Source organism: Trachypithecus francoisi, unplaced genomic scaffold, assembly GCF_009764315.1.
Source record: "Trachypithecus francoisi isolate TF-2019V2 unplaced genomic scaffold, Tfra_2.0 Lachesis_group4, whole genome shotgun sequence".
Lineage (NCBI taxonomy): Eukaryota > Metazoa > Chordata > Mammalia > Primates > Cercopithecidae > Trachypithecus > Trachypithecus francoisi.
This window is the reverse complement of record NW_022681469.1, coordinates 116,271,847-116,295,242: the sequence shown is the minus strand read 5'-3', so window position 1 is coordinate 116,295,242 and position 23,396 is coordinate 116,271,847. Positions and strand designations below refer to the sequence as shown.

The 23,396-nt window shown below is 48.9% G+C and overlaps 1 protein-coding gene across 4 annotated transcripts; it reads left to right on the top strand.

The window, feature by feature from the left end:
* The first annotated feature begins 12,743 nt into the window (after positions 1–12,743).
* IFT22 (intraflagellar transport 22) lies at positions 12,744–23,396 on the top strand. Of its 4 annotated transcripts, XM_033193221.1 has the most exons (5): positions 12,746–12,899; positions 15,783–15,859; positions 16,826–16,915; positions 21,640–21,842; positions 22,901–23,396. In XM_033193221.1, exons 1-5 carry the CDS (start codon positions 12,861–12,863, stop codon positions 23,047–23,049), a joined length of 558 nt encoding a protein of 185 aa, XP_033049112.1. In that variant the 5' UTR covers positions 12,746–12,860; the 3' UTR covers positions 23,050–23,396. The 4 variants fall into 4 exon arrangements, with proteins under 4 accessions (XP_033049113.1, XP_033049112.1, XP_033049114.1 ...); XM_033193222.1 differs by lacking the exon at positions 16,826–16,915 and having other exon boundaries at positions 12,744–12,899; XM_033193223.1 differs by lacking the exon at positions 15,783–15,859.

The following is a 23,396-nucleotide window of genomic DNA, read 5'->3' as shown; positions in this document are numbered from 1 at the left end:
GCTCCCAGCCAAATCCCAGCTATTCAGGAGGCTGAGGCAGGAGAATTGCTTGAACCCGGGAGGCGGAGGTTGCAGTGAGCCGAGATTTTGCCATTGCACTCCAGCCTGAGCAACAAGAGCGAAAATTCCATCTCAAAAAATAAAAATAAAATATCAGGCCGGGCGCGGTGGCTCAAGCCTGTAATCCCAGCACTTTGGGAGGCCGAGACGGGCGGATCATGAGGTCAGGAGATCGAGACCATCCTGGCTAACACGGTGAAACCCCGTCTCTACTAAAAATACAAAAAACTAGCCGGGCGAGGTGGCGGGTGCCTGTAGTCCCAGCTACTCGGGAGGCTGAGGCAGGAGAATGGCGTAAACCCGGGAGGCGGAGCTTGCAGTGAGCTGAGATCTGGCCACTGCACTCCAGCCTGGGCGACAGAGCGAGACTCCTTCTCAAAAAAAAAAAAAAAAAAATCAGAAGACTTATAGTTACCCTAAGTCATACTGGTAGTGTTTAGACTGAACGAAACCCCTTCATTGGCAATGGGTACAGATGAGGCCTTTCAGCTCATAGACTAGGGAACGTGACTTCCAGCCCCCTTTCCACCAAGAGATTTGAAGGGAACAGGTGGAGTCCACGACAGAGCGGGGGACTCTCCCAGGGGCAGCCGATGAGGGGAAAGTCACAGGAAACAGCCTCCTGCTCCTGGTCACATTGTCTTGTGCTGTCCTGACTTGCAGGCACCATGACTTGAGGAAAACCATCTTCCCTTCCAAAACCCGCTCTGGAGATGGATTAGATAACCGTGGCAAAGTGCTTTGAAGACAAGGGATGTAGGAAATGTTCTGTGCGGGTGGATTCCCAGGGCACTTCAGACCAGATTAAGGCCCACGAATGTGTCTGCTCAGTTGGCTGGGATGCTTTGTGTACAAAAGGAGTCTTTCCCAAAACATTGCTCCTACAGGGGCTGCCAAAATCCGCCCAGCTCTGCTCCACACCCAAGTGTGTCTTCCTTCAGCGTGGCTGTCACATGACGAAAAGGAAATCTCTACACTCAGTTCAATCGTGGACTGGTCCATGTAATGTTGACATGCACTTAGATATCAAAGTGTGTCTTTGATGAGAAACAACTACTGAATGTTTTATTTTTGGGTGCCTGTTTTTTTAAAAGTATTTTATTTGTATAAAAAAATAAATAGAGATTAGGTGTGGTGGCTCAACCTGTAATCCCAGCACTTTGGGAGGCCGAGGCGGGCTGATCATGATGTCAGGAGTTTGAGACCAGCCTGGCCAATAAGGTGAAACCCCATCTCTACTAAAAATACATAAATTAGTCAGCATAGTGGTGCACACGTGTAGTCAGTCCCAGCTACTCGGGAGGCTAAGGCAGAAGAATCGCTTGAACCCAGGGGACAGAGGTTGCAGTGAGCTAAGATCATGCCACTGCACTCCAGCCTGGGAGACAGAGGGAGACTCTGTCTCAAAAAGAAAAAAAATTAGTCGGGCATGGTGGTATATGCCTGTAATCCCAGTTACTTGGAAGGCTGAGGCAGGAGAATCACTTGTACCCAGGAGACGGAGGTTGCAGTGAGCCAAGACAGTGCCACTTCCCTCCAACCTGAGCAACAAAGTGAGACTCCGTCTCAAAAAAATAAATAAATAAATAAAATAAAAACAGAGATCAGGTGTAGTGGCTCACGCCTGTAATCCCAGCACTTTGGGAGGCCGAGGCGTGCAGATTACCCAAGGTCAGGAGTTCCAGACCAGCCTGGTCAACATGGTGAAAACCCATCTCTACTAAAATTACAAAAATTAACCAGCGTGAGGGTGCATACCTGTAGTCCCAGCTACTCGGGAGACTGAGGTAGGAGAATCGCTTGAACCTGGGAGGCAGAGCTTGCAGTGAGCCGAGGTCACGCCATTGCACTCCAGCCTAGGCGACAGAGTGAGACTCCATCTCAAAAATAAAAAATAAAAATAAAATAAAACAGCTATATATGAAGGCTGCAATTTTATTCAGGGGAAAAAAAAAGACTCTAGGATTATCCTGGTTAAATATAAGATTAAAGCCTGACTCAAGAAGGAGTAATGCAACCAATTTGAAATGGCATTAGGAAAGCAAGTGTTACTGGATATGGTGGCTCAAGTCTACAACCCCAGCACTTTGGGAGGCCGAGGCAGGAGGATCATTTGAGCTCAGGAGTTCAAGAACAGTCTGACCAACATGGTGAATTCCTGTCTCTACTAAAAATACAAAAATTAGGCCAGACACAGAGGCTGACACCTGTAATCCCAGCACTTTGGGAGCCTGAGGCGGATGGATCACCTGAGGTCGGGAGTTTAAGACCAACCTGACCAACATGGAGAAACCCCGTCTCTACTAAAAATACAAAATCATCCGGGCGTGGTGGCACATGCCCGTAATTCCGGCTACTCGGGAGGCTGAGGCAGGAGAATTGCTTGAACCCAGGAGGCGGAGGTTGCAGTGAGCCGAGATCGTGCCATTGCACTCCAGCCTGGGCAACAAGAGAGAAACTCCATCTCAAAAAAAAAAGTAATACAAAAATTAGTCGGGTGTGGTGGTGGGCACCTGTAGTCCCAGCTACTCGGGAGGCTGAGGCAGGAGAATGGTGTGAACTGGGTGGCAGATCTTGCAGTGAGCTGAGATTGCGCCCACTGCACTCCGGCCTAGGGGACAGAGCGAGTCTCCATCTCAAAAAAAAAAAAAGAAAAATTAGCTGGGCATGGTGGCATGCACCTGTGGGAGGCTGAGGTGGGAGGACTGCTTGAACCCAGGAGGTGGAGGCTGCAGTGAGCTGAGATCACAACACTGCACTCCAGTCTGGGTGGCAGAGACAGACCCTGTCTCAAAAAAAAAAAAAAGTATGCAATGGGAAAATTCTGTGGGTGTGGAGATGCTGGTCAAAAACATCATGAGGCCGGACATGGTGGTTCAAGCCTGTAATCCCAGCACTTTGGGAGGCCAAGGCGGGCAGATCACCTGGGGTCGGGAGTTTAAGACCAGCCTGACCAACATGAAGAAACCCTATGTCTACTAAAAATGCAAAATTAGCCAGGAGTGGTGGCGCATGCCTGTAATCCCAGCTACTCGGGAGGTTGAGGCAGGAGAATCACTGAAACCCAGGAGACGGAGGTTGCAGTGAGCTGAGATCGTGCCATTGTACTCCAGCCTGGGCAACAAGAGTGAAACTCCATCTCAAAAAAAAAAAAAAAATGCATCACAAAAATATTCTAAAGGCCTGTGAGTGCTGTAAGTGATCATAGCTATCAGATATCAGCCATCTGTCATGTGCCGGGAATTAGACTAAATAACTTGCATGCCTCATCACATTCAATCCTCCCTAGCCACCCTATAGGATTTGTTTTAGGATCTTCATGTTATTTTATTTTGTTTTATTTTATTTTGGGGACAGACTCACTCTATTGCCCAGGCTGGAGTGCAGTGGCACGCCATCCACTCGATCTTGGCTCACTGCAACCTCTGCCTCCTGGGTTCAAGCAATTCTAGGATCCCCATTTTAGTGGCAGAAAAACTGAAGCTCTATTAATTATCTATTGCTGCATAACAAATTCTCCCAAAACATAGCAACCTAAAAGAACAATAAACAGTTATTATCTCATGCAGTTTCTATGGGTCAGGAATTTGGGAGTAGCTTAGCTGGGCAGTTATGGCTCAGGATTGCTCATGAAGCTGTAGTCAAGATATTGGCTGGGGCTGGCAGCAGTGACTTCTGCCTGTAATCCTAGCACTTTGGGAGGTTGAGGCAGGAGGATAGCTTGAGCCCACGAGTTTGAGCCCAGCCTGGGCAACATAGTGAGACTCTGTCTCTACAACAAATTAAAAAATCTACCTGGGCCGGGCACGGTGGCTCACACCTATAATCCCAGCACTTTGGGAGGCTGACGTGGGCAGATCACGAGGTCAGGAGATTGAGACCATCCTGGCTAACACGATGAAACCCCATCTCTACTAAAAATACAAAAAACAGGCCGGGCGCGGTGGCTCAAGCCTGTAATCCCAGCACTTTGGGAGGCCGAGACGGGCGGATCACAAGGTCAGGAGATCGAGACCATCCTGGCTAACACGGTGAAACCCCGTCTCTACTAAAAGATACAAAAAACTAGCCGGGCGAAGTGGCAGCGCCTGTAGTCCCAGCTACTCCGGAGGCTGAGGCAGGAGAATGGCGTAAACCCGGGAGGCGGAGCTTGCAGTGAGCTGAGATCCGGCCACTGCACTCCAGCCTGGGAGACAGAGCCAGACTCCGTCTCAAAAAAAAAAAAAAAAACAATTAGCCGGGCGTAGTGGCAGGCACCTGTATTCCCAGCTACTCAGAAGGCTGAGGCAGGAAATGGCATGAAGCCGGGATGTGGAGCTTGCAATGAGCTGAGATTGCACCACTACACTCTAGTCTGGGCGACAGAGCAAGATTCCATCTAAAAAAAAAAAAAAAAAAATCTAGCTGGGCATAGTGGTGTGTGCCTGTAATCCTAGGCACTCGGAGGCTGAGGTGGGAGGATAACTTAAGCTTGGGAGGTTGAGGCTGCAGCAAGCTGATTGCGCCACTGCACTCCAGCTTGGATGACAGAGGACCCCAATCTCTCTCTTTTTTTTTTTTTTGAAACAGTCTCACTCTGTCGCCCAGGCTGGAGTGCAGTGGCATGATCTTGGCTCACTGCAACCTCCACCTCCCAGGTTCAAGTCGTTCACCTGCCTCAGCCTCCCAGGTAGCTGGGATTTATAGGCACACACCACCATGCCCGGTTAATTTTTGTAATTTTAGTAGAGACAGGGTTTCACCATGTTGGCCAGGCTGGTCTCGAACTCCTGGCCTCAGGCAATCCACCTGCCTCGGCCTCCCAAAGTCTGGGATTATAGGCATGAGCCACCACACCCAGCTCCCAATCTCAAAAAGAAAAAAGATATTGACCAGGGCCGCTGTCATCTGAAGGCTTGACCAGGGCTGGAGGACTCACTTTCAAGGTGGTTCACTCATTTGGTTGGTGCATGGATGCCAGCTGTAGGCAGGAGGCCTCAGTTTCTCACCACATGGAGCTCTCTACAGGGTTGCTTGTGTCCTCAAGATGTGTCAGCTGGTTTGGACCAGAGAGAATAATCCAAGAGAATAGATGATGGATGGAAGGCGTGATGCCTGTTGATAACCCATCCTCAGATGTCACACATCCCTCAGTATCTAATTGGTTACACAGGTGTAACTATTCTCACACTGCTATAAAGACATACCTGAAGGCCAGGCTCAGTGGCTTACACCTGTAATCCCAGCACTTTGGGAAGCCGAGGAAGGTGGATCACCTGAGGTCAGGAGTTCCAGACCAGCCTGGTCAACATGGTGACACCTTGTCTCCACTAAAATACAAAAAATAGCCAGGCGTGGTGGTGGACGCCTGTAATCCCAGCTACTGGGGAGGCTGAGGCAGGAGGATGGCTTGAACCTCAGAGGCGGAGGTTGCAGTGAGCCAAGATCATGCCATTGCACTCCAGCCTGGGTGACAAGAGCGAAACTCTGTCTCAAAAAAAAAATAGAGAGAGAGAAGAAAAGTGTTTAGACAAGGCATGGTGGCTCACATCTATAATTCCAGCAATTTGGAGGCTGAGGTGGGCAGATAGCTTGAGGCCAGGAGTGTGAGATCAGCCTGGGCAACATGGCAAAATCTTGTCTCTACAAACAAAAAAAAAAAAATTAGCCAAATGTGCTGATGGCGCTCCTGGGGTCCCAGACACTTGGGAGGCTGAGGGAGGAGAATCACTTGAGCTCCAGGAGGTCAAGGTTGCAGTTAGTCGTGATTGAGCCATTGCACTCCAGCCTGGAAAACAGAGCAAGACCCTGTCTCAAATTGAAAAAAGAAAGAAATCTCTTAAACTCTTGGGCTTAGTGGAAACCAGCATCCAAGATGGCTCCAGTAATTCTCACCCCCTGATATTCATGCTCTTTTGTCATCCCTTCCTGCATGGAATAGGGTTGACCTGTCGATATGGTTTGGGTATGTGTGCCCACCCAAATCTCATAAAGAACTGTAATCCCCAGTGCTGGAGGAGTGGCCTGGGGGAGGTGATTAGATCATGGGGGGTGGTGGGTGATTCTAACAGTTTAGCACCATCCCCCTGGTGCTGTCTCGTGATAGAATTCTCATGAGATCTGGTGTTTAAAAACTGTGTGGCACGTCCCCCTCGCCCACTCTCTTCTACCTGCTTCTGCCGTGTAAGATGTGCTTGCTTCTTCTTCACCTTCCACGATGATTATAAGTTTCCTGAGGCCTTCCCCGAAGCAGAAGCCTATACAACCTGTAGAACTGTCAGCCAATTAAGCCTCTTTTATTTTATTTTCTTTTTTTTCAGACAGCTCTGTCACCCAGGCTGGAGAGCAGTGGTGCAATCTCGGCCCACTGCAACCTCCACCTCCCCGCGTTCAAGAAATTCTCCTGCCTCAGCCTCCCGAGTAGTTGGGATTACAGATGTGCACCACCATGCCCAGCTAATTTTTGTATTTTTAGTAGAGACAGGATTTCACCATGTTGGACAGGCTGGTCTTGAACTCCTGACCTCGTGATCTGCCCACCAGCCTTGGCCTCCCAAAGTGCTAGGATTACAGGCGTGAGCCACCGTGCCCTGTCTAAACCTCTTTTCTTTATAAATTACCCAGTCTCAGGTATGGTTTGTTTTTGCTTGTTTTGGTGTTTTTGTTTGTTTGTTTGTTTGTTTGTTTTTGAGACAGGGTCTCACTCTTGTCGCCCAGGCTGGCTGGAGTGCAATGGTGTGATCTCGGTTCACTGCAACCTCCACCTTCTGGGTTCAAGTGATTCTCCCGCCTCAGCCTCCTGAGTAGCTGTGATTACAGGCATCTGCCACCACACTTGGCTAACTTTTGCATTTTTAGTAGAGACAGGGTTTCACCATGTTTGCCAGGCTGGTCTTTTTTTTTTTTTTTTTTTTTGAGACAGAGTCTCCCTCTCACCCAGGCTGGAGTGCAGTGGCGTGATCTCGGCTCACTGCAACTCTGCCTCCTGGATTCACGCCATTCTCCTGCCCCAGCCTCTCGAGTAGCTGGGACCACAGGCGCCCGCCACCACGCTTGGCTAATTTTTTGTATTTTTAGTAGAGACAGGGTTTCACTGTGTTAGCCAGGATGGTCTCTATCTCCTGACCTCGTGATCCGCCCACCTCAGCCTCCCAAAGTGCTGGGATTACAGGCGTGAGCTACCATGCCCGGCAACCAGGCTGGTCTTGAACTCTTGGCCTTAAGCCATCTGCCCGCCTTGGCCTCCCAAAGTGCTAGAATTACAGGTGTGAGCCACCACGCCCGGCCTCACTCACCTAATTTCAAATTGTCTTACTCCAAAATTGGTACTCTTTCCATGACACAACACTGCCTCCCAAAATCCCTTCTACAGGACACGGCCAAATGCAGGCTACAGGCTGCTGGTCCGGCCATATCCCTGTTTCACTGCTTTGCCAAAAGCTTTATCTTCAGTTGGCTAGGAAATATTTTTTATATTGAAAGAATAGCTCAGGCTTTCTAGTGGGAATTGATGAAAAGTAAATTTTACGTCGATTTGTCCTAAACCAAACTTGCTGGACATCATCTCTGGCTAGAGCTTTATTCCTTTTTTAAAATTAAAAAAAAAAAGATGACAGCATTCATAGGGGACAAAATATTTCCAGGTTACAAACCATTTTGTGAAATTCCCGTCTTCAAGAGTTGAACGGAAAAGGTTCAAATCCTCGCGTTGCGGAAGGTGATTGAAGGGCATTTGATTCCCTTGAGTCACAGGAAACCCACAATTTATTCTTTAGTAATAAAAACTGCATGTGTAATCATTGAGACCATGGAGGGTCAACTCAAATTAAAGATTTTATGGCTGGGGGTTATATTAAATCTTTTCAACAATTTATAGAAGGGATTTGAAATATGTCAAACTTATTTCTTTAGGTTTTATGCAAGAGAAAGATTTTATTGCATTGAAACACAGAAGGAGGAGAAAAATGACTCTGAGTTCACCCAGTTCTCACCCCCGCTAATGATCTATTGCTCACTTTACAATCAAAGGCTGGGTATTAAGCTGTCTGAAGTCAACCTCTTCTAATTAAAATGAAAGTCATAAAGCAAAAGTATTTCAATAATTTACAATAATCATCCCAAATGTATACAGCACATATATTGAAGAAATGTAAAGCATTTCATATTTTTTATTTCTCTCACTTGGACCAAAAACGAAAGGCTCTTGGGAGGATTAAGGGAACATTCATTAACTTAAATATTTGTAGAGTAAATGAGCATGTATGTGTTTCTATGTGTGTGTTATGAAGGGGAAGATGAAACTTACACGTCTTTTATCTTTTTTTTTTTTTTTTTGAGATGGAGTCTCACTCTGTTGTCCAGGCGGGAGTGCAGTGGCACTATCACAGCTCACTGCAACCTCTACCTCCCAGGTTCAAGCGATTCTCCTACCTCAGCCTCCTGAGTAGCTGGGACTACAGGTGTGCACCACCACATCTGACTAACTTTGTATTTTTAGTAGAGATGGGGTTTCACCATGTTGCACCAGGCTGGTCTCGAACTCCTGACCTCAGGTGATCTGTCTGCCTCAGCCTCCCAAAGTGCTGGGATTACAGGCGTGAGTCACCGTGCACGCCCTTTTTCTTTTTTTTTTTTTTGAGACAGAATCTCACTTTGTCACCCAGGCTGCAGTGCAGTGGCATGAGCTCCACTCACTGCAACCTCCGTCCGCCCCCGGGTTCAAGCAAATGTCCTGCCTAGCCTCCCAAGTAGCTGGGATTACAGGTGCCCACCACCACACCCAGCTAATTTTTGTATTTTTAGTAGAGACAGGGGTTTCACAATATTGGCCAGGCTGGTCTTGAACTCCTGACCTCAGGTGATCCACCCACCTCAGCCTCCTAAAATCACATCTGTATTACAGATGTGAGCCACCGCTCCCGGCTGAATCTTATTTTTTTGAGTCAGGGTCTCCTTCTGTCACTGAGGCTACAGTGCAATGGCACAATCGTGGCTCACTGCAGCCTCAAGCTTCTGAGCTCAAGCGATCCTCTCACCTCAGCCTCCCCAGTAGCTGGGACTACAGGCATTCCACCATACCTGGCTGATTTTGTGTGTGTGTGTGTGTGTGTGTGTGTGTGTGTGTGTGTGTGTGTGTGTAGAGACAGGGTCTTGCTTATTGCCCAGGCTGGTTTCAAACGCCTGGTGTCAAGTGATACTCCCACCTCAGTCTCCCAAAGTGCTGGGATTGCATGTGTGAGCCACTGCACTGGTCCAGAACCAACACTATTGAGCATCTAGGGTGTACCAGGCTTAGAGTTGTGATCAGTGGACCCAAACACCAATGATACCCTTCAGTGAAGGCATGTGTTGTTAAGAAATGTAGCACACAAACTTCCACCCAGTGCAATGAAGTAAACATCGACGTGAAGAAGCCTGGACTCTGGACCTGGCAAGAGGCAAAACCATTACTGTGCACAGAGGGGAAACGGCATCTTTATAAATAGAAAGGAGAACTGGGCCAGGCGCAGCGGCTCACGCCTGTGATCCCTGCACTTTGGGAGGCCGAGGCGGGCGGATTCCATGAGGTCAGCAGTTTGACACCAGCCTGGCCAACGTGGTGAAGCCCTGTTGTTACTAAAAATACAAAAATTCGCCGGACATGATGATACGTGCCCGTAATTCCAGCTACTCAAGAGGTTGAGGCAGGATAATCACTTGAACCGAGGAGGTGGAGGTTGCAGTGAACCGAGATCTCGCCACTGCCCTCCAGCCTGGGTGACAGTGCAAGACTCCATCTCAAAAAAAAAAAAAAAAAAAAAAAAAAAGAAGAAAATAAAAGAAAAGAGAACTGAAGCTGCTGAAAACCGATGGTTCCTGCCTCCTCCCTGACATCAATTTAGGATACTCATACTTTGCCTTACTGAAATAGCTCCATTTGCAAATGAAAATTAAACTGTACATGGGGCTGGGCTCAGTGGCTCAGGCCTGTAATCCCAGCACTTTCAGAGGCCGAGGCGGGCAGATCAGACAGGACTTGAGGTCAGGGGTTCGAGACCAACCTGGCCAACATGATGAAACCCCGTCTCTACTAAAAATCCAAAAATGAGTGGCGTGTGGTGGCACACACCTGTAATCCCAGCTACTCAGGAAACTGAGGCAGGAGAATCACTTGAACCTGGGAGCCAGAGGTTACAGTGAGCCGAGATCATGCCACTGCACTCCAGTCTGGGCGACAGAGTGAGACTCCATCTCAAAAAAAAAGCCTGTGCATGGGAAAACACTTGACAAGCTGCACTCCACAGGTTGGTCTCTCCATCTGGCCTAGAAGCTACTAGGACAAAGGGACTGTGCAGAACCACCTCCAGAACCCAGCACCTACCCCTGTGCCTGGCACCAGTTCTCCCAAAGCCAGGTCCAGAGACCTAAGAGTGTATGCCTCATGCCAAAAATAGGAGGAGCAAAATATTCCCCAATTTTCCCAGGTGTGAAACGGAACAACTTTTTTTTCGTTTCCTTGAACTTTTGAATCTTTAAATTTTTTTTAATACATAGAAAAGAATGTATATAGTATATGGTGATTATAAAGCAATAGTAATAAAATAAACCCCTGGGAACATGTACGGGTGCCAAAAAAGAAAGGAATGGCTCACAGAAAGACATTTCAAAAAGATGCAGAAACCAGCTCGAAGACATTCCCGGTGGCCATATGAACGGCAATTTGAGCATCAAAGTGAATTCAGATTGTAAACCAGTGTATAAAACAGGAAAGCAGAGCCAGGCGTCGTGGCTCACACCTGTAATCCCAGCACTTTGGGAGGCTGAGATGGGAGGATCGCTTGAGGTCAGGAGTTCGAGACCAGCCTGGGCAACATGACAAGACCCCCATCTCTACACAAAATTTTAAAAAATAACCGGATGTAGGGCACGTGCCTATAGTCCCAGCTACTTGGGAGGCTGAGATGGGAGGATCTCTTGAGGCCAGGAGGTCAAGGCTGCAGCGAGCTATGATCGCACCACTGCACTCCAGCCTGGACAATAGAGCAAGACCCTGTCTCAAAAAAAAAAAAAAAAAAAAAAGGATACCTTTAAAAATGAGGACTGGCCGGGCACAGTGGCTCATGTCTGTAATCCCAGCACTTTGGGAAGCCGAGGCAAGCGGATCATGAGGTCAGTAGTTTGAGACCAGCCTGGCCAACATGGCAAAACCCCGCCTCTACTAAAAATACAAAAATTAGCCAGGCATGGTAGCGTGCACCTGTAATCTCAGCTACTCGGGAGGCTGAGGCAGGAGAAACACTTGAAACCAGAAGGCAGAGGTTGCAGTGAACTGAAATCACACCACTGCATTCCAGCCTGGGCAACAGAGCAAGACCCTGTCTCAAAAAAAAAAAAAAAAAAAGAAAGAAAAAAAGATATTAATTAATCAATCAACGACATGTTGAAATTGAGAACTCTTCCTTAATGTTCACTCAGCAGTTACGTATTTTTATTTATTTATTTTGAGACAGAGTCTAGCTCTGTCACTCAAGCTGGAGTACAGTGATGCCATCTTGGCTCACTGTAACCTCTGCCTCCCTGGTTCAAGGGATTCTCCTGCCTCAGCCTCCTGAGTAGCTGGCATTACAGGTGCATGCCACCACACCCGGCTAATTTTTGTATTTTTAGTAGAGACAGTTTTCACCATGTTGGCCAGGCTCGTCTCGAACTCCTGACCTCAAGCGATCCACCAGCCTCGGCCTCCCAAAGTGCTGGGATTACAGGCCCGGGCCACGAAGGCAGGCCAAGCAGTTCTTTTCAATACAAAGACTATGTAACTATGTTACCGAAGGTTAAAGATTTGATAGTGGGTTTGACGAGGAATTTTTGTCATGTCAGCCCTTTGTCGGCCAGAATCTTTTGCACCGGCACTCTCGGCACATAGACATTTAATATCATGGCCTTATCCGAAATTCTGACTTGACTCTATTTTCAGACTGACCTAACTAATTGAATTTAGCAGCAATGTTTCTAGACACCTGCACTGACTAAAGGATTCCAGCCATCATCTCTTTGGTTTCTCCTAGGTCAGACGAATGATAGTGAGTGGTGAATCCTTTTACAGAAACCAGACTTTCACCTGATCTTTTTAAAGCTGGGTCACAGCTATGATAAATCGGCTCCCAAGTGGACGGCCACAGTGATAAAGGAGTCAAGGCCTAGTTCCAAGGCCAGCTTGGCACTTGTATGTCCTGTCTGAGCTCTCGAGATTATTGGGAGAAACAAAAATTTGGAAACGGCCGTTCCGCCCCCTCCTGGAGTCTTGCTTTCCGCGTCTCTACCGAGACGGATGGAACGGGCCTGCAGTCCCAGAATTTTGGGAAGGTGGAGGTGGGAGGATCGTTTCAGCCCAGGAGTTCGAAAACAGCCTGGGCAAAATAGCAAAACCCGGTCTTACAAATACAAAAATTTTAAAAATTAGTCGGACGTGATGGCGTGTGCCTGTAGCGCCAGCTACTCGGGAGGCTGAGGCAGAAGGATCGTTTGAGCCCAGAAGTTGGAGGCTACAGTGAGCCGAGATCGCGCCACTGCCCTCCAGCCTGAGCGACAGAGTGAAACCCTATCTCTAAAAAAGAGGCCAACCCTGCAGAACCGGGTCTGCAACCCGCGCTTTGTGACTTCTCTCCGACCCCCACCCAGTCACAGACCCGCCCACTTTCCGCCCCGCGCGCCGGAAGTGGCCGAGTCCCGTCGGCCCCTGCGGGTCGCTCGCCGTCGCCATGGAAACGAAAGCGACAGGGAGCTAACTGCTCTAACGCGCCGGCTCCGGTGGGCTCGGGCCTGCTACGCCGCGGCGGACAACGATGCTGAAGGCCAAGATCCTCTTCGTGGGGCCTTGCGAGGTGAGTCCCGGCCAGGCGCGGCACAGGGAGCGGGGAGCAGTCTGGTCTGCAGCTTGCTCCAGGAGGCGGGAACCCGGGCCCACCGCGCCCATCCTGGCTGGCGCCCCTGCCCTTTCCGCGAACTCCGTGCTTTCAGACCTTGGTTCCAACCACTACCCGGAGGAGGTAGTGGAGGCGAGCCCGGTGTTAATGAGCCCCGAAGGCCCAAGGTACTGAGTGGCATCACTGAAACCACAGCCTAGATTTCGTGACTCTTTCTCTTGCCTCCGGGATCCCCCTAATGAATGCGTCTCTGGGTCTGGACTTTTGTTTGAGACAGGTTCTGGCCCTGTCGTCCAGGCTGGAGTGCAGTGGTGTGATCATAGCTCACTGCAACCTCGACTTCCCTGGGCTTAAGCAGTCTTCCTGCCTCAGCCTCCTGAGTACCTGGGACTACAGGCCTGCACCACCACGCCCGACTAGTCTCTCCCTGTCACCCAGGCTGGAGTGCAGTGGCATGATTTTGGCTCACTGCAAACTCCGCCTCCCCGGTTCAAGCGATTCTCCTGCCTCAGCCTCCTGAGTAGCTGAGATTACAGGCCCACACCATCACCCCTGGCTAATTTTTGTATTTTTTGTAGAGATGGGTTTTCACCTTGTTGGCCAGGCTGGTCTCTAACTCCTGACCTCAAGTGATCCGCCGGCCTCGGCCTCCCAAAGTGCTGGGATTAAAGGGATGAGCAGGCCGGGCGCGGTGGCTCAAGCCTGTAATCCCAGCACTTTGGGAGGCCGAGGCGGGCGGATCACAAGGTCAGGAGATCGAGACCATCCTGGCTAACACGGTGAAACCCCGTCTCTACTAAAAAATACAAAAAAAAAAAAAAAAAAAACTAGCCGGCGAGGTGGCGGGCCCGTGTAGTCCCAGCTACTCGGGAGGCTGAGGCAGGAGAATGGCGTGAACCCGGGAGGCGGAGCTTGCAGGGAGCTGAGATCCGCCACTGCACTCCAGCTTGGGCGACACAGCGAGACTCTGTCTCAAAAAAAAAAAAAAAAAGGGATGAGCCACCACGCCTGGCCTTAATTTGTTAATTATTTGTAGAGACAAGATCGTGCTATGTTGCTTAGCACCTAGGCTGGTCTCCAACTCTTGGGCTCAAAAGGCGTCCTGCCTCAGCCTCTCAAAGTTCTGGGATTACAAGTGTGAGTCATTGCTCGAGGCCTGGGCGTTTTACTATATGGTCCTGGAACCATTGGCTATTAATGTGTGTGTTGGGGGTGTGGTAGTGGGGATCACATCTACATGTAAACTTCACATCATCCACAGAAATAAAGCTGAGATGGACTAAAGCTAAATGCGTTAAAAAGAAAAAAAAAAGGCCGGGCGCAGTGGCTCAAGCCTGTAATCCCAGCACTTTGGGAGGCCGAGGCGGGCGGATCACAAGGTCAGATCGAGACCATCCTGGCTAACACGGTGAAACCCCGTCTCTACTAAAAAAAATACAAAAAACTAGCCGGGCGAGGTGGCGGGCTAGCCGGGCGAGGTGGCGGGCGTCTGTAGTCCCAGCTACTCGGGAGGCTGAGGCAGGAGAATGACGTAAACCTGGGAGGCGGAGCTTGCAGTGAGCTGAGATCCCGCCAGTGCACTCCAGCCTGGGCGACAGAGCGAGACTCCGTCTCAAAAAAAAAAAAAAAAAAAAAAATACTGGCCAGGCACGGTGGCTCCCAGCACTTTGGGAGGCCAAAGCAGTTGGATCACGTGAGGTCAGGAGATCGAGACCAGCCTGACTAACATGGTGAAACCCCATCTTTACTAAAAATACAAAAATTAGCTGGGCATGGTGGCACATGCCTGTAATCCCAGCTACTCGGGAGTCTGAGGCAGGAGAATCGCTTGAATCCGGAGGCAGGGATTGCAGTAAGCCAAGATCGTGCCATTGCACTCCAGCCTGGGCAACAAGAGCGAAACTACATCTAAAAAAATAAATAAAACCGGTAGAAGTCTTAGGCCAGGCGCAGTGGCTAACACCTGCCAGCACTTTGGGAGGCTGAGGTGGGGAGATCACTTGAGCCCAGGCATTCGAGACCAGCCTGGGCAACATAGGGAAACCCCATCTCTACAAACAATACAAAAATTAGCCAGGCATGGTGGTACACATCTGTAGTCCCAGCTACTCAGGAGGCTGAGGCGAGAGGATCACTGGAGCCCTACAGATCAAGGCTGCAGTGAGCTGTGATCATGTTGCTGCACTCCAGCCTGGGCAACAGAGCAAGACCTTGTCTCAAAAAAAAAAAAAAAAAAAAAAAGCAATGTGTATACTCATATAATCTGGATGGACAAACTGCTCCATGTGAGATTATAAGACAGCTAGCCACGAGTCCCCAGGCTGACTTTGATCTTCTCTGTGACGTAAAGAACTCCTTGGCCGGGCGCAGTTTCTCATCCCTGTAAACCCAGCACTCTGGGAGGCCCAGGCAGATGGATCATCTGAGGTCAGGAGTTCGAGACCAGCCCAACTAACATGGTGAAAACTGGATCTCTTCTACAAATACAAAAGTTAGCTGGGCATGGTGGTAGCCACCTATAATCCCAAATATTTGGGAGGCTGAGGCAGGAGAATCATTTGAACCCAGGGGTTTCAGTGAGCCTAGATCACAGCCTGGGCAACAAGAGTGAAACTCTGTCTCGAAAAAAAAAAGAATTTAATCCCATGTTCCTTGGGCCTCAGACCAAGCTGTGCCCACTGCACTAGAGCAGGACAGTACGGTCATAACCACCCCAGTGATCTCAGGGTGCCGATGACCTATACTGCACCGCACCAGCTTCCAGGCCACCTCTTGGGGTGATTTTTTCGGTTTCCTTTTCTGCCTTTCAACAAAGACCTTTATTTGCACTCATTTTCACAGAGTGGAAAAACTGTTTTGGCCAACTTTCTGACAGAATCTTCTGACATCACTGAATACAGCCCAACCCAAGGAGTGAGGTGAGCCCTGACAAATCTGTGTCCCCAAGAGTGCCCAACTGGCTGGGCAGGGAGGGTCATGCCTCTAATCCCAGCGCTCTCAGAGGTCAAAGTGGGAGGATTGCCTGAGCCCTGGGCAATATAGGGAGACCCCATCTCAACTAAAAATAGAACATTAGCCAGGTAAGTTGGCATGTGTCTATAGTCTTAGCTGAAGCAGCAGGATTGCTTGAGGCCAGGAGTTGGAGGCTGCAGTGAGCTATGATTGTACCACTGCACTCCAGCCTGGGTGACAGAGTGAGACCCTGTCTCAAAAAGAAATTTTTTGAGTGCAGTGGCCGGATCTCAGCTCACTGCAAGCTCCGCCTCCCGGGTTTACGCCATTCTCCTGCCTCAGCCTCCCGAGTAGCTGGGACTACAGGCGCCAGCCACCTCACCCAGCTAGCTTTTTGTATTTTTTAGTAGAGACGGGGTTTCACCGTGTTAGCCAGGATGGTCTCGAACTCCTGACTCATGATTCGCCCGTCTTGGCCTCCCAAAGTGCTGGGATTACAGGCTTGAGCCACCGCGCCCGGCCTAAAAAATTTAATAATAAAACAATTTAAAAAGAACCTACCTCCTATTTTTGTTGCTGTTGGCCTTCCAAAAGTGTAATGCAGCCTCATTATTGATGCTGCTGCTGCTCTTCTTCCTCGTCTTGTCTCCCAGGCTGGAGTGCAGTGGCATGATCTCGGCTCACTGCAGCCTCCACCTCCCAGGTTCAAGCGATTCTCCTGCCTCAGCCTCCCCAGTAGCTGGGCTTACAGGTGCCCACCATCATGCCTGGCTAATTCTTTTATTTTTAGCATAACGAGGGTTTCACCATGTTGTCCAGTCTGGTCTTGAACTCGTAACCTCAAGTGATCTGCCCGCCTCGGCCTCTCAAAGTGCTGAGATTATAGGCATGAGCCACCGCACCCAGCCTACTGCTCTTCTTTTTCCTTTTAGGATCCTGGAATTTGAGAACCCGCTCGTTACCAGCAACAACAAAGGCACGGGCTGTGAATTCGAGCTATGGGACTGTGGTGGCGATGCTAAGTATGTTTCCTTTAAAGAAAGTCACTTCATCAAATGGTTTAAAAATCAGCTGCCCAGGTCAGGGGCAGTGGCTCATGAAGGGGTGGCCTGCCCCTCCACACTTGTGGGTGTTTCTCGTTAGGTGGAAAACGAAAGACTTGAGAAAAGGAATAAAACACAGAGACAAAGTGTAGAGAAAGAAAAGCGGGGCCCAGGGGACCGGCGCTCAGCTTACAGAGGACCCACGCCGGCACCTGCCTCTGAGTTCCCTTAGTATTTATTGATAATTATCTTTTTTTTTTTTTTTTTTTTTTGAGGCGGAGTCTCGCTCTGTCGCCCGGACTGGAGTGCAGTGGCCGGATCTCAGCTCACTGCAAGCTCCGCCTCCTGGGTTTACGCCATTCTCCTGCCTCAGCCTCCCTAGTAGCTGGGACTACAGGCGCCTGCCACCTCGCCCGGCTAGTTTTTGTATTTTTAGTAGAGACGGGGTTTCACCATGTTAGCCAGGATGGTCTCGATCTCCTGACCTCGTGATCCGCCCGCCTCGGCCTCCCAAAGTGCTGGGATTACAGGCTTGAGCCACCGCGCCCGGCCTGATAATTATCTTTACCATCAGAAAGATAAGGGAGTGGCTGGACAATAGGATCATTGTAGGGAAGAAGTCAGCAGTAAGACATGTGAACAAAATCCTTGTAACATGAATAAGTTTAAAGGAAAATGCTGTGCCTTGAGATGCATATGCAAACATCTCCATAAACCTTTTAGCAGTATTGCTCCAGCAAGCCCCACCTTATTCCTAAAGGCGGTTTTCTCCTTGCTCAGTAAACAAAACACACAATGGGTGTTACCCGGCGATGTTCCATTGCCCAGGGAGGGGCAGGAGACAAATGTTTTTCTCTTTCTTGAGATTTAAGAGAATGGTGCCGGGCGCGGTGGCTCAAGCCTGTAATCCCAGCACTTTGGGAGGCCGAGACGGGCGGATCACGAGGTCAGGAGATCGAGACCATCCTGGCTAACACGGTGAAACTCCGTCTCTACTAAAAATACAAAAACTAGCCGGGTGAGGTGGCGGGCGCCTGTAGTCCCAGCTACCTGGGAGGCTGAGGCAGGAGAATGGCGTAAACCTGGGAGGCGGAGCTTGCAGTGAGCTGAGATCCGGCCACTGCACTCCAGCCCGGGTGACAGAGCGAGACTCCACCTCAAAAGGAATGGTGATGACCTTTAACCATAAGCAGCCTTTAGGCACTTGTTTAACAAAGCACATTCTGCACCACCCAAAATCCTTTTAGCCTTAAGTCACCTTCACACATGTCTCTTGCAAGGACAAAGTTGAAGGTAAGGTCACAGATTAACAGCATCTCAAACACAGAACTAAATGGAGTTTTTTATGTCTACTTCCTTCTATATAGACATGGTAACAAATTGATCTCTCTTTCTTTTCCCCACAGCTCACACCTGTAATTCCAGCACTTTGGGAGGCCAAGGCAGGTGGATCACCTGATGAGAAGTAAAAATATGAAAAATTAGCCCGGTGTGGTGGTGGCCACATGTAATCCCAGCTACTTGGGAGGCTGAGGCAGGAGAACTGCTTGAACCCGGAGGCGGAGGTTGCAGTGAGCTGAGATCGCACCATTGTACTCCAGCCTGGGTGACACAGCTGGACTCTGTCTCAAAAAACAAAACAAAACAAAAAAGTCAGCTGCCCATCAGGCACCATGAAGTTGAGCCTAGCATGTTTCCTGGCACGTATGAGGAGCTTGATACATTATTTGCTGACATGCATTGCTTTATACACTTTAGTGATTAGGTTATGATGCAGTTAGAAGTCATCAACCTTGGCCAGGCACAGTGGCTGATGCCTGTAATCCCAGTAATTTGGGAGGCCAAGGCAGGCAGATCACCTAAGGTCAGGAGTTCAAGACCAGCCTGCCCAACTTGATGAAATCTCATCTTTTTTTTTTTTTTTTTCACAAATAATCTTGTTTATTCAAAAGATTACCTCATCAGCACGAGGACCATCTTTATCTAATTCTCTCCAAGCATGCTCAAAACCAGATTCTTCTGGAAACAAATCTGCCATATCATCTTCATCTTCAGAACTAGTTTCTATATTTCCTTTACCCCTTGCTAGATCAGGGCCACTGTCACTTTCATCATCACCCTCACTATCCTCATCTTCATCCTCCTCATCTTCATCCTCTTCATCTTCATCTTCACTTCCATCATCATCATCACCTGAAGCTCTACCAACACCTGTAATTTCACTTTCAGATTCTTCATCACTTCCACTAACACTTTCTGAATCTTCCTCCAGAGCATCTTTGTCAAACATTCAACATCTGTCGAGTTTTCATAACCATCACTGTCTCTTTTTTTTTTTTTTTTTTTTTTTTTTTGAGACGGAGTTTCGCTCTGTCGCCCAGGCTGGAGTGCAGTGGCCGGATCTCAGCTCACTGCAAGCTCCGCCTCCCGGGTTTATGCCATTCTCCTGCCTCAGCCTCCCGAGTAGCTGGGACTACAGGCGCCCGCCACCTCGCCCGGCTAGTTTCTGTATTTTTTTTTAGTAGAGACGGGGTTTTACCGTGTTAGCCAGGATGATCTTGATCTCCTGACCTCGTGATCCGCCCGTCTCGGCCTCCCAAAGTGCTGGGATTACAGGCTTGAGCCACCGCGCCCGGCCAATCACTGTCTCTTGTCATTATAGGTGGAACCAATCATGCAAGTAGATCCAGACATTCATTCAATACTTCACAGTGTGCCTCCTGTGTGCTAAGTGCTCAATATACAGTTGGCAAAAGAGAGGCAAACAGTGCTCTCAGTGAAACTTCTAGCTGTAAAAATCTGCCAATAGGAAAAAGCCAACAATCATATCCACATCACAGATAGCACAGAATCAAGTAACAAATGGAAATGAAGAATTAAGTAGAGGCCAAGCTATCTAAAAACCATACAGAGAGCTTGGATTTTTTCCTAAAAGCACTGGGAAGACACGGCTATTTTCAAAAAACAGGATGTCATCTTTTTTTGGATATTGTCATCCTCAGACTTGCATATTGAGGAGATCACCTTGACTGGGGAAAGTGAAGAACAGATGTGAATATAGCAAAGGTAGTACAGTACACAAGGCAAGAAACGAAGGTAGCACTCGAAATCTCATCTTTAAAAAAAAAAAAAATAGTGGCCAGGCACCGTGGCTTACACCTGTAATCCACTGCTTTGGGAGGCCGAGGCAGGCAGATCACCAGAGCTCAGGAGTTTGAGACCAGCCTGGCCAACATAGCAAAACTCCGTCTCTACTAAAAATACAAAACTTAGCCCAGTATGGTGGTGTGCACCAATAATCCCAGCCACATCAGGAGACTGAGGCAGGAGAATCACTTGAACCTGGGAGGTGGGCGTTGCTACTGCACTCCAGCCTGGGCGACAGAGCCAGACTCTTACCTCAAAAATGAATAGCAATTTTTTTAAATGAAGAAATCAACCTTTAAAAAAACTAAAATTGGCCTGATGTGGTGCACACCTGTAGTCCTAGCTACTCAGGAGGCTGAGGCGGAAGGACTGCTCAGGCCCACATTGGAGGCTGCAGTGAGCTATGATCCCACAACTGCACCTTCAGCCTGGGAGACAGAGCAAGACCCTGTCTCTTAAAAAAAAAAAAAAAAGGAAGTCATCGACCAACTGTTTTTTTTGTTGTTGTTGTTTTTTGAGATGGAGTCTCGCTGTGTCACCCAGGCTGGAGTGCAGTGGTGCAAACTCAGCTTGCTGCAAGCTCCGCCTCCCGGGTTCACGCCATTCTCCTGCCTCAGCCTCCCGAGTAGCTGGGAGTACAGGAGCCCACCACCACGCTCGGCTAATTTTTTTGTATTTTTAGTAGAGATGGAGTTTCACCGTGTTAGCCAGGATGGTCTCGATCTCCTGACATCGTGACCCACCCGCCTCAGCCTCCCAAAGTGCTAGTCTTACAGGAGTGAGCCACCACGCCCGGGCGGTTATAGACCAACTTTTAATACTAAGATATTCTTTTTTTTTTTTTTTTTTTTTTTTTTTGAGACGGAGTCTTGCTCTGCTGCCCAGGCTGGAGTGCAGTGGCTGGATCTCAGCTCACTGCAAGCGCCGCCTCCCAGGTCCACGCCATTCTCCTGCCGCAGCCTCCCGAGTAGCTGGGACCACAGGCACCCGCCCGCCACCTCGCCCGGCTAGTTTTTTTGTGTGTGTGTGTGTTTTTTAGTAGAGACGGGGTTTCACCGTGTTAGCCAGGATGGTCTCGATCTCCTGACCTTGTGATCTGCCCGTCTCGGCCTCCCAAAGTGCTGGGATTACAGGCTTGAGCCACCGCGCCCGGCCAATACTAAGATATTCTTTTTATTTTTTTTATTTTATTTATTTTTTTTTTGAGACGGAGTCTCGCTCTGTCGCCCAGGCTGGAGTGCAGTGGCCGGATCTCAGCTCACTGCAAGCTCCGCCTCCCGGGTTTACGCCATTCTCTCGCCTCAGCCTCCCGAGTAGCTGGGACTACAGGCGCCCGCCATCTCGCCCGCTAATTTTTTTGTATATTTTAGTAGAGACGAGGTTTCACCGTGTTAGCCAGGATGGTCTCGATCTCCTGACCTCGTGATCCGCCCGTCTCGGCCTCCCAAAGTGCTGGGATTACAGGCTTGAGCCACCGCGCCCGGCCTGTTTTTAAAGTCCACAGTTAGAAACCAGAAGGACCTAACTTTCCCTCTTGTTCCTTTTCTTCCTCCTAGGTTCGAGTCCTGCTGGCCGGCCCTAATGAAGGATGCTCATGGAGTGGTGATCGTCTTCAATGCTGACATCCCAAGCCACCTGAAGGAAATGGAGATGTGGTATTCCTGCTTTGTCCAACAGCAGTCCTTACAGGACACACAGTGTATGCTAATTGCACACCACAAACCAGGCTCTGGAGATGATAAAGGAAGCCTGTCTTTGTGTAAGGAAACTGGAATTTCTCTTCCTCTTTTGTCTCGAATGTTTTGGACACCTACATATTGCCCCACGTCCTACAAACCAGCAGCTCTGTCCAGTTACTGAACACCTTCTGTACCCTAGGCAATTGTTGCTCACTCCATGTGAGTCCACCCTGTCTCTACTAAAAATACAAAAATTAGCCAGGCATGATGGCAGGCGCCTGTAGTCCCAGCTACTCAGGGGCTAAGGCAGGAGAATTCCTTGAGCCTGGGAGGCAGAGGTTGCAGTGATCTCACCGCTGCACTCCAGCTTGGGTGACAGGATAAGACACCATCTCAAAAAATAAATAAATAAATAAAAGGCCGGGCGCAGTGGCTCATGCCTATAATCCCAACACTTTGGGAGGCCGAGGCGGGTGGATCTCTTGCGGTCAGGAGTTCTAGACCAGCCTGGCCAACAAGGTGAAAACCCATCTCTGCTAAAAATATAGAAATTAGCCGGGGGTGGTGGCGCACGCCTGTAATCCCAGCTACTCAGGAGACTGAGGCAGGAGAATCACTTGTACCTGGGAGGTGGAGGTTGCAGTGAGCTGAGATTGTGCCATTGCACTCCGCTCCACCCTGGACAACAAGAGTGAAACTCTGTCTCAAAAAAAAACAAACAAACAGAATACAGAGTGGGAAAATCCTGCTTGTCGCTATTCTTGGATGTGACTGGGGTGGCACTCTTTCTGAAATAACTTTTCTGGAGAAAAACCTCCAATTCACGTAACACACATCCCAAAGGGGACACAGTAATCCTGAAAAAGAAGTCAGAAAATACTCAGAAACAAAATGAGAATAATAGAGAATCTGTTCCTTTCTGGTTTAAGAACAGAAGACCTGGAAAGTGGTTTGTAAGGTTTTCATCCTGTTGCCAGGTGGCAGTATAGCAAACCCTTTCTCTGTTCTCTGGTGTCAAGGAAGACAACTTGATTTGTGAACTTCAGAAAGTTAAATTTCTTCTAGAAGTTTCATTGGGAGCTAGAAAGGGCCCCTCATTGAAACTCCTTGCCTAATTAACCTTACCTTCATTTTCAAGCGCCACCCTTGAACAAGCTGAAGCTGGTGCACTCGAACCTGGAAGATGACCCTGAGGAGATCCGGATGGAATTCATAAAGTATTTAAAAAGCATAATCCACTCCATGTCTGAGAGCAGAGACAGGGAGGAGATGTCAATTATGACCTAGCCAGCCTTCACCTGGGACTGCCACCTCCCCAGTGAAATCAGCATGTTTCTTGGTGCAGATCTGAAATCACATCCAGCTCCTGATGTTTTCTTCTCCCTGTGACTGCAGAGGAAGTGTTCCTACCTGCAGGAAGGCACCTGTCACGCAGGGCATTCACTCAGACCATCTATGCTCTGTCCTGAGTTCAGTTTAGAAAATCCTATCATTGAATTCAGATTTCCTGGCCCCAGAACTTCCCAAAGACCTATAAAATGAAGGGATTTACCACCTTCACATATGTCCAGTTATATAGTTTGTGGAATTGTAACCGTTGCAGCCCAATGATACAAGAGTAGTTTAATCGTGTG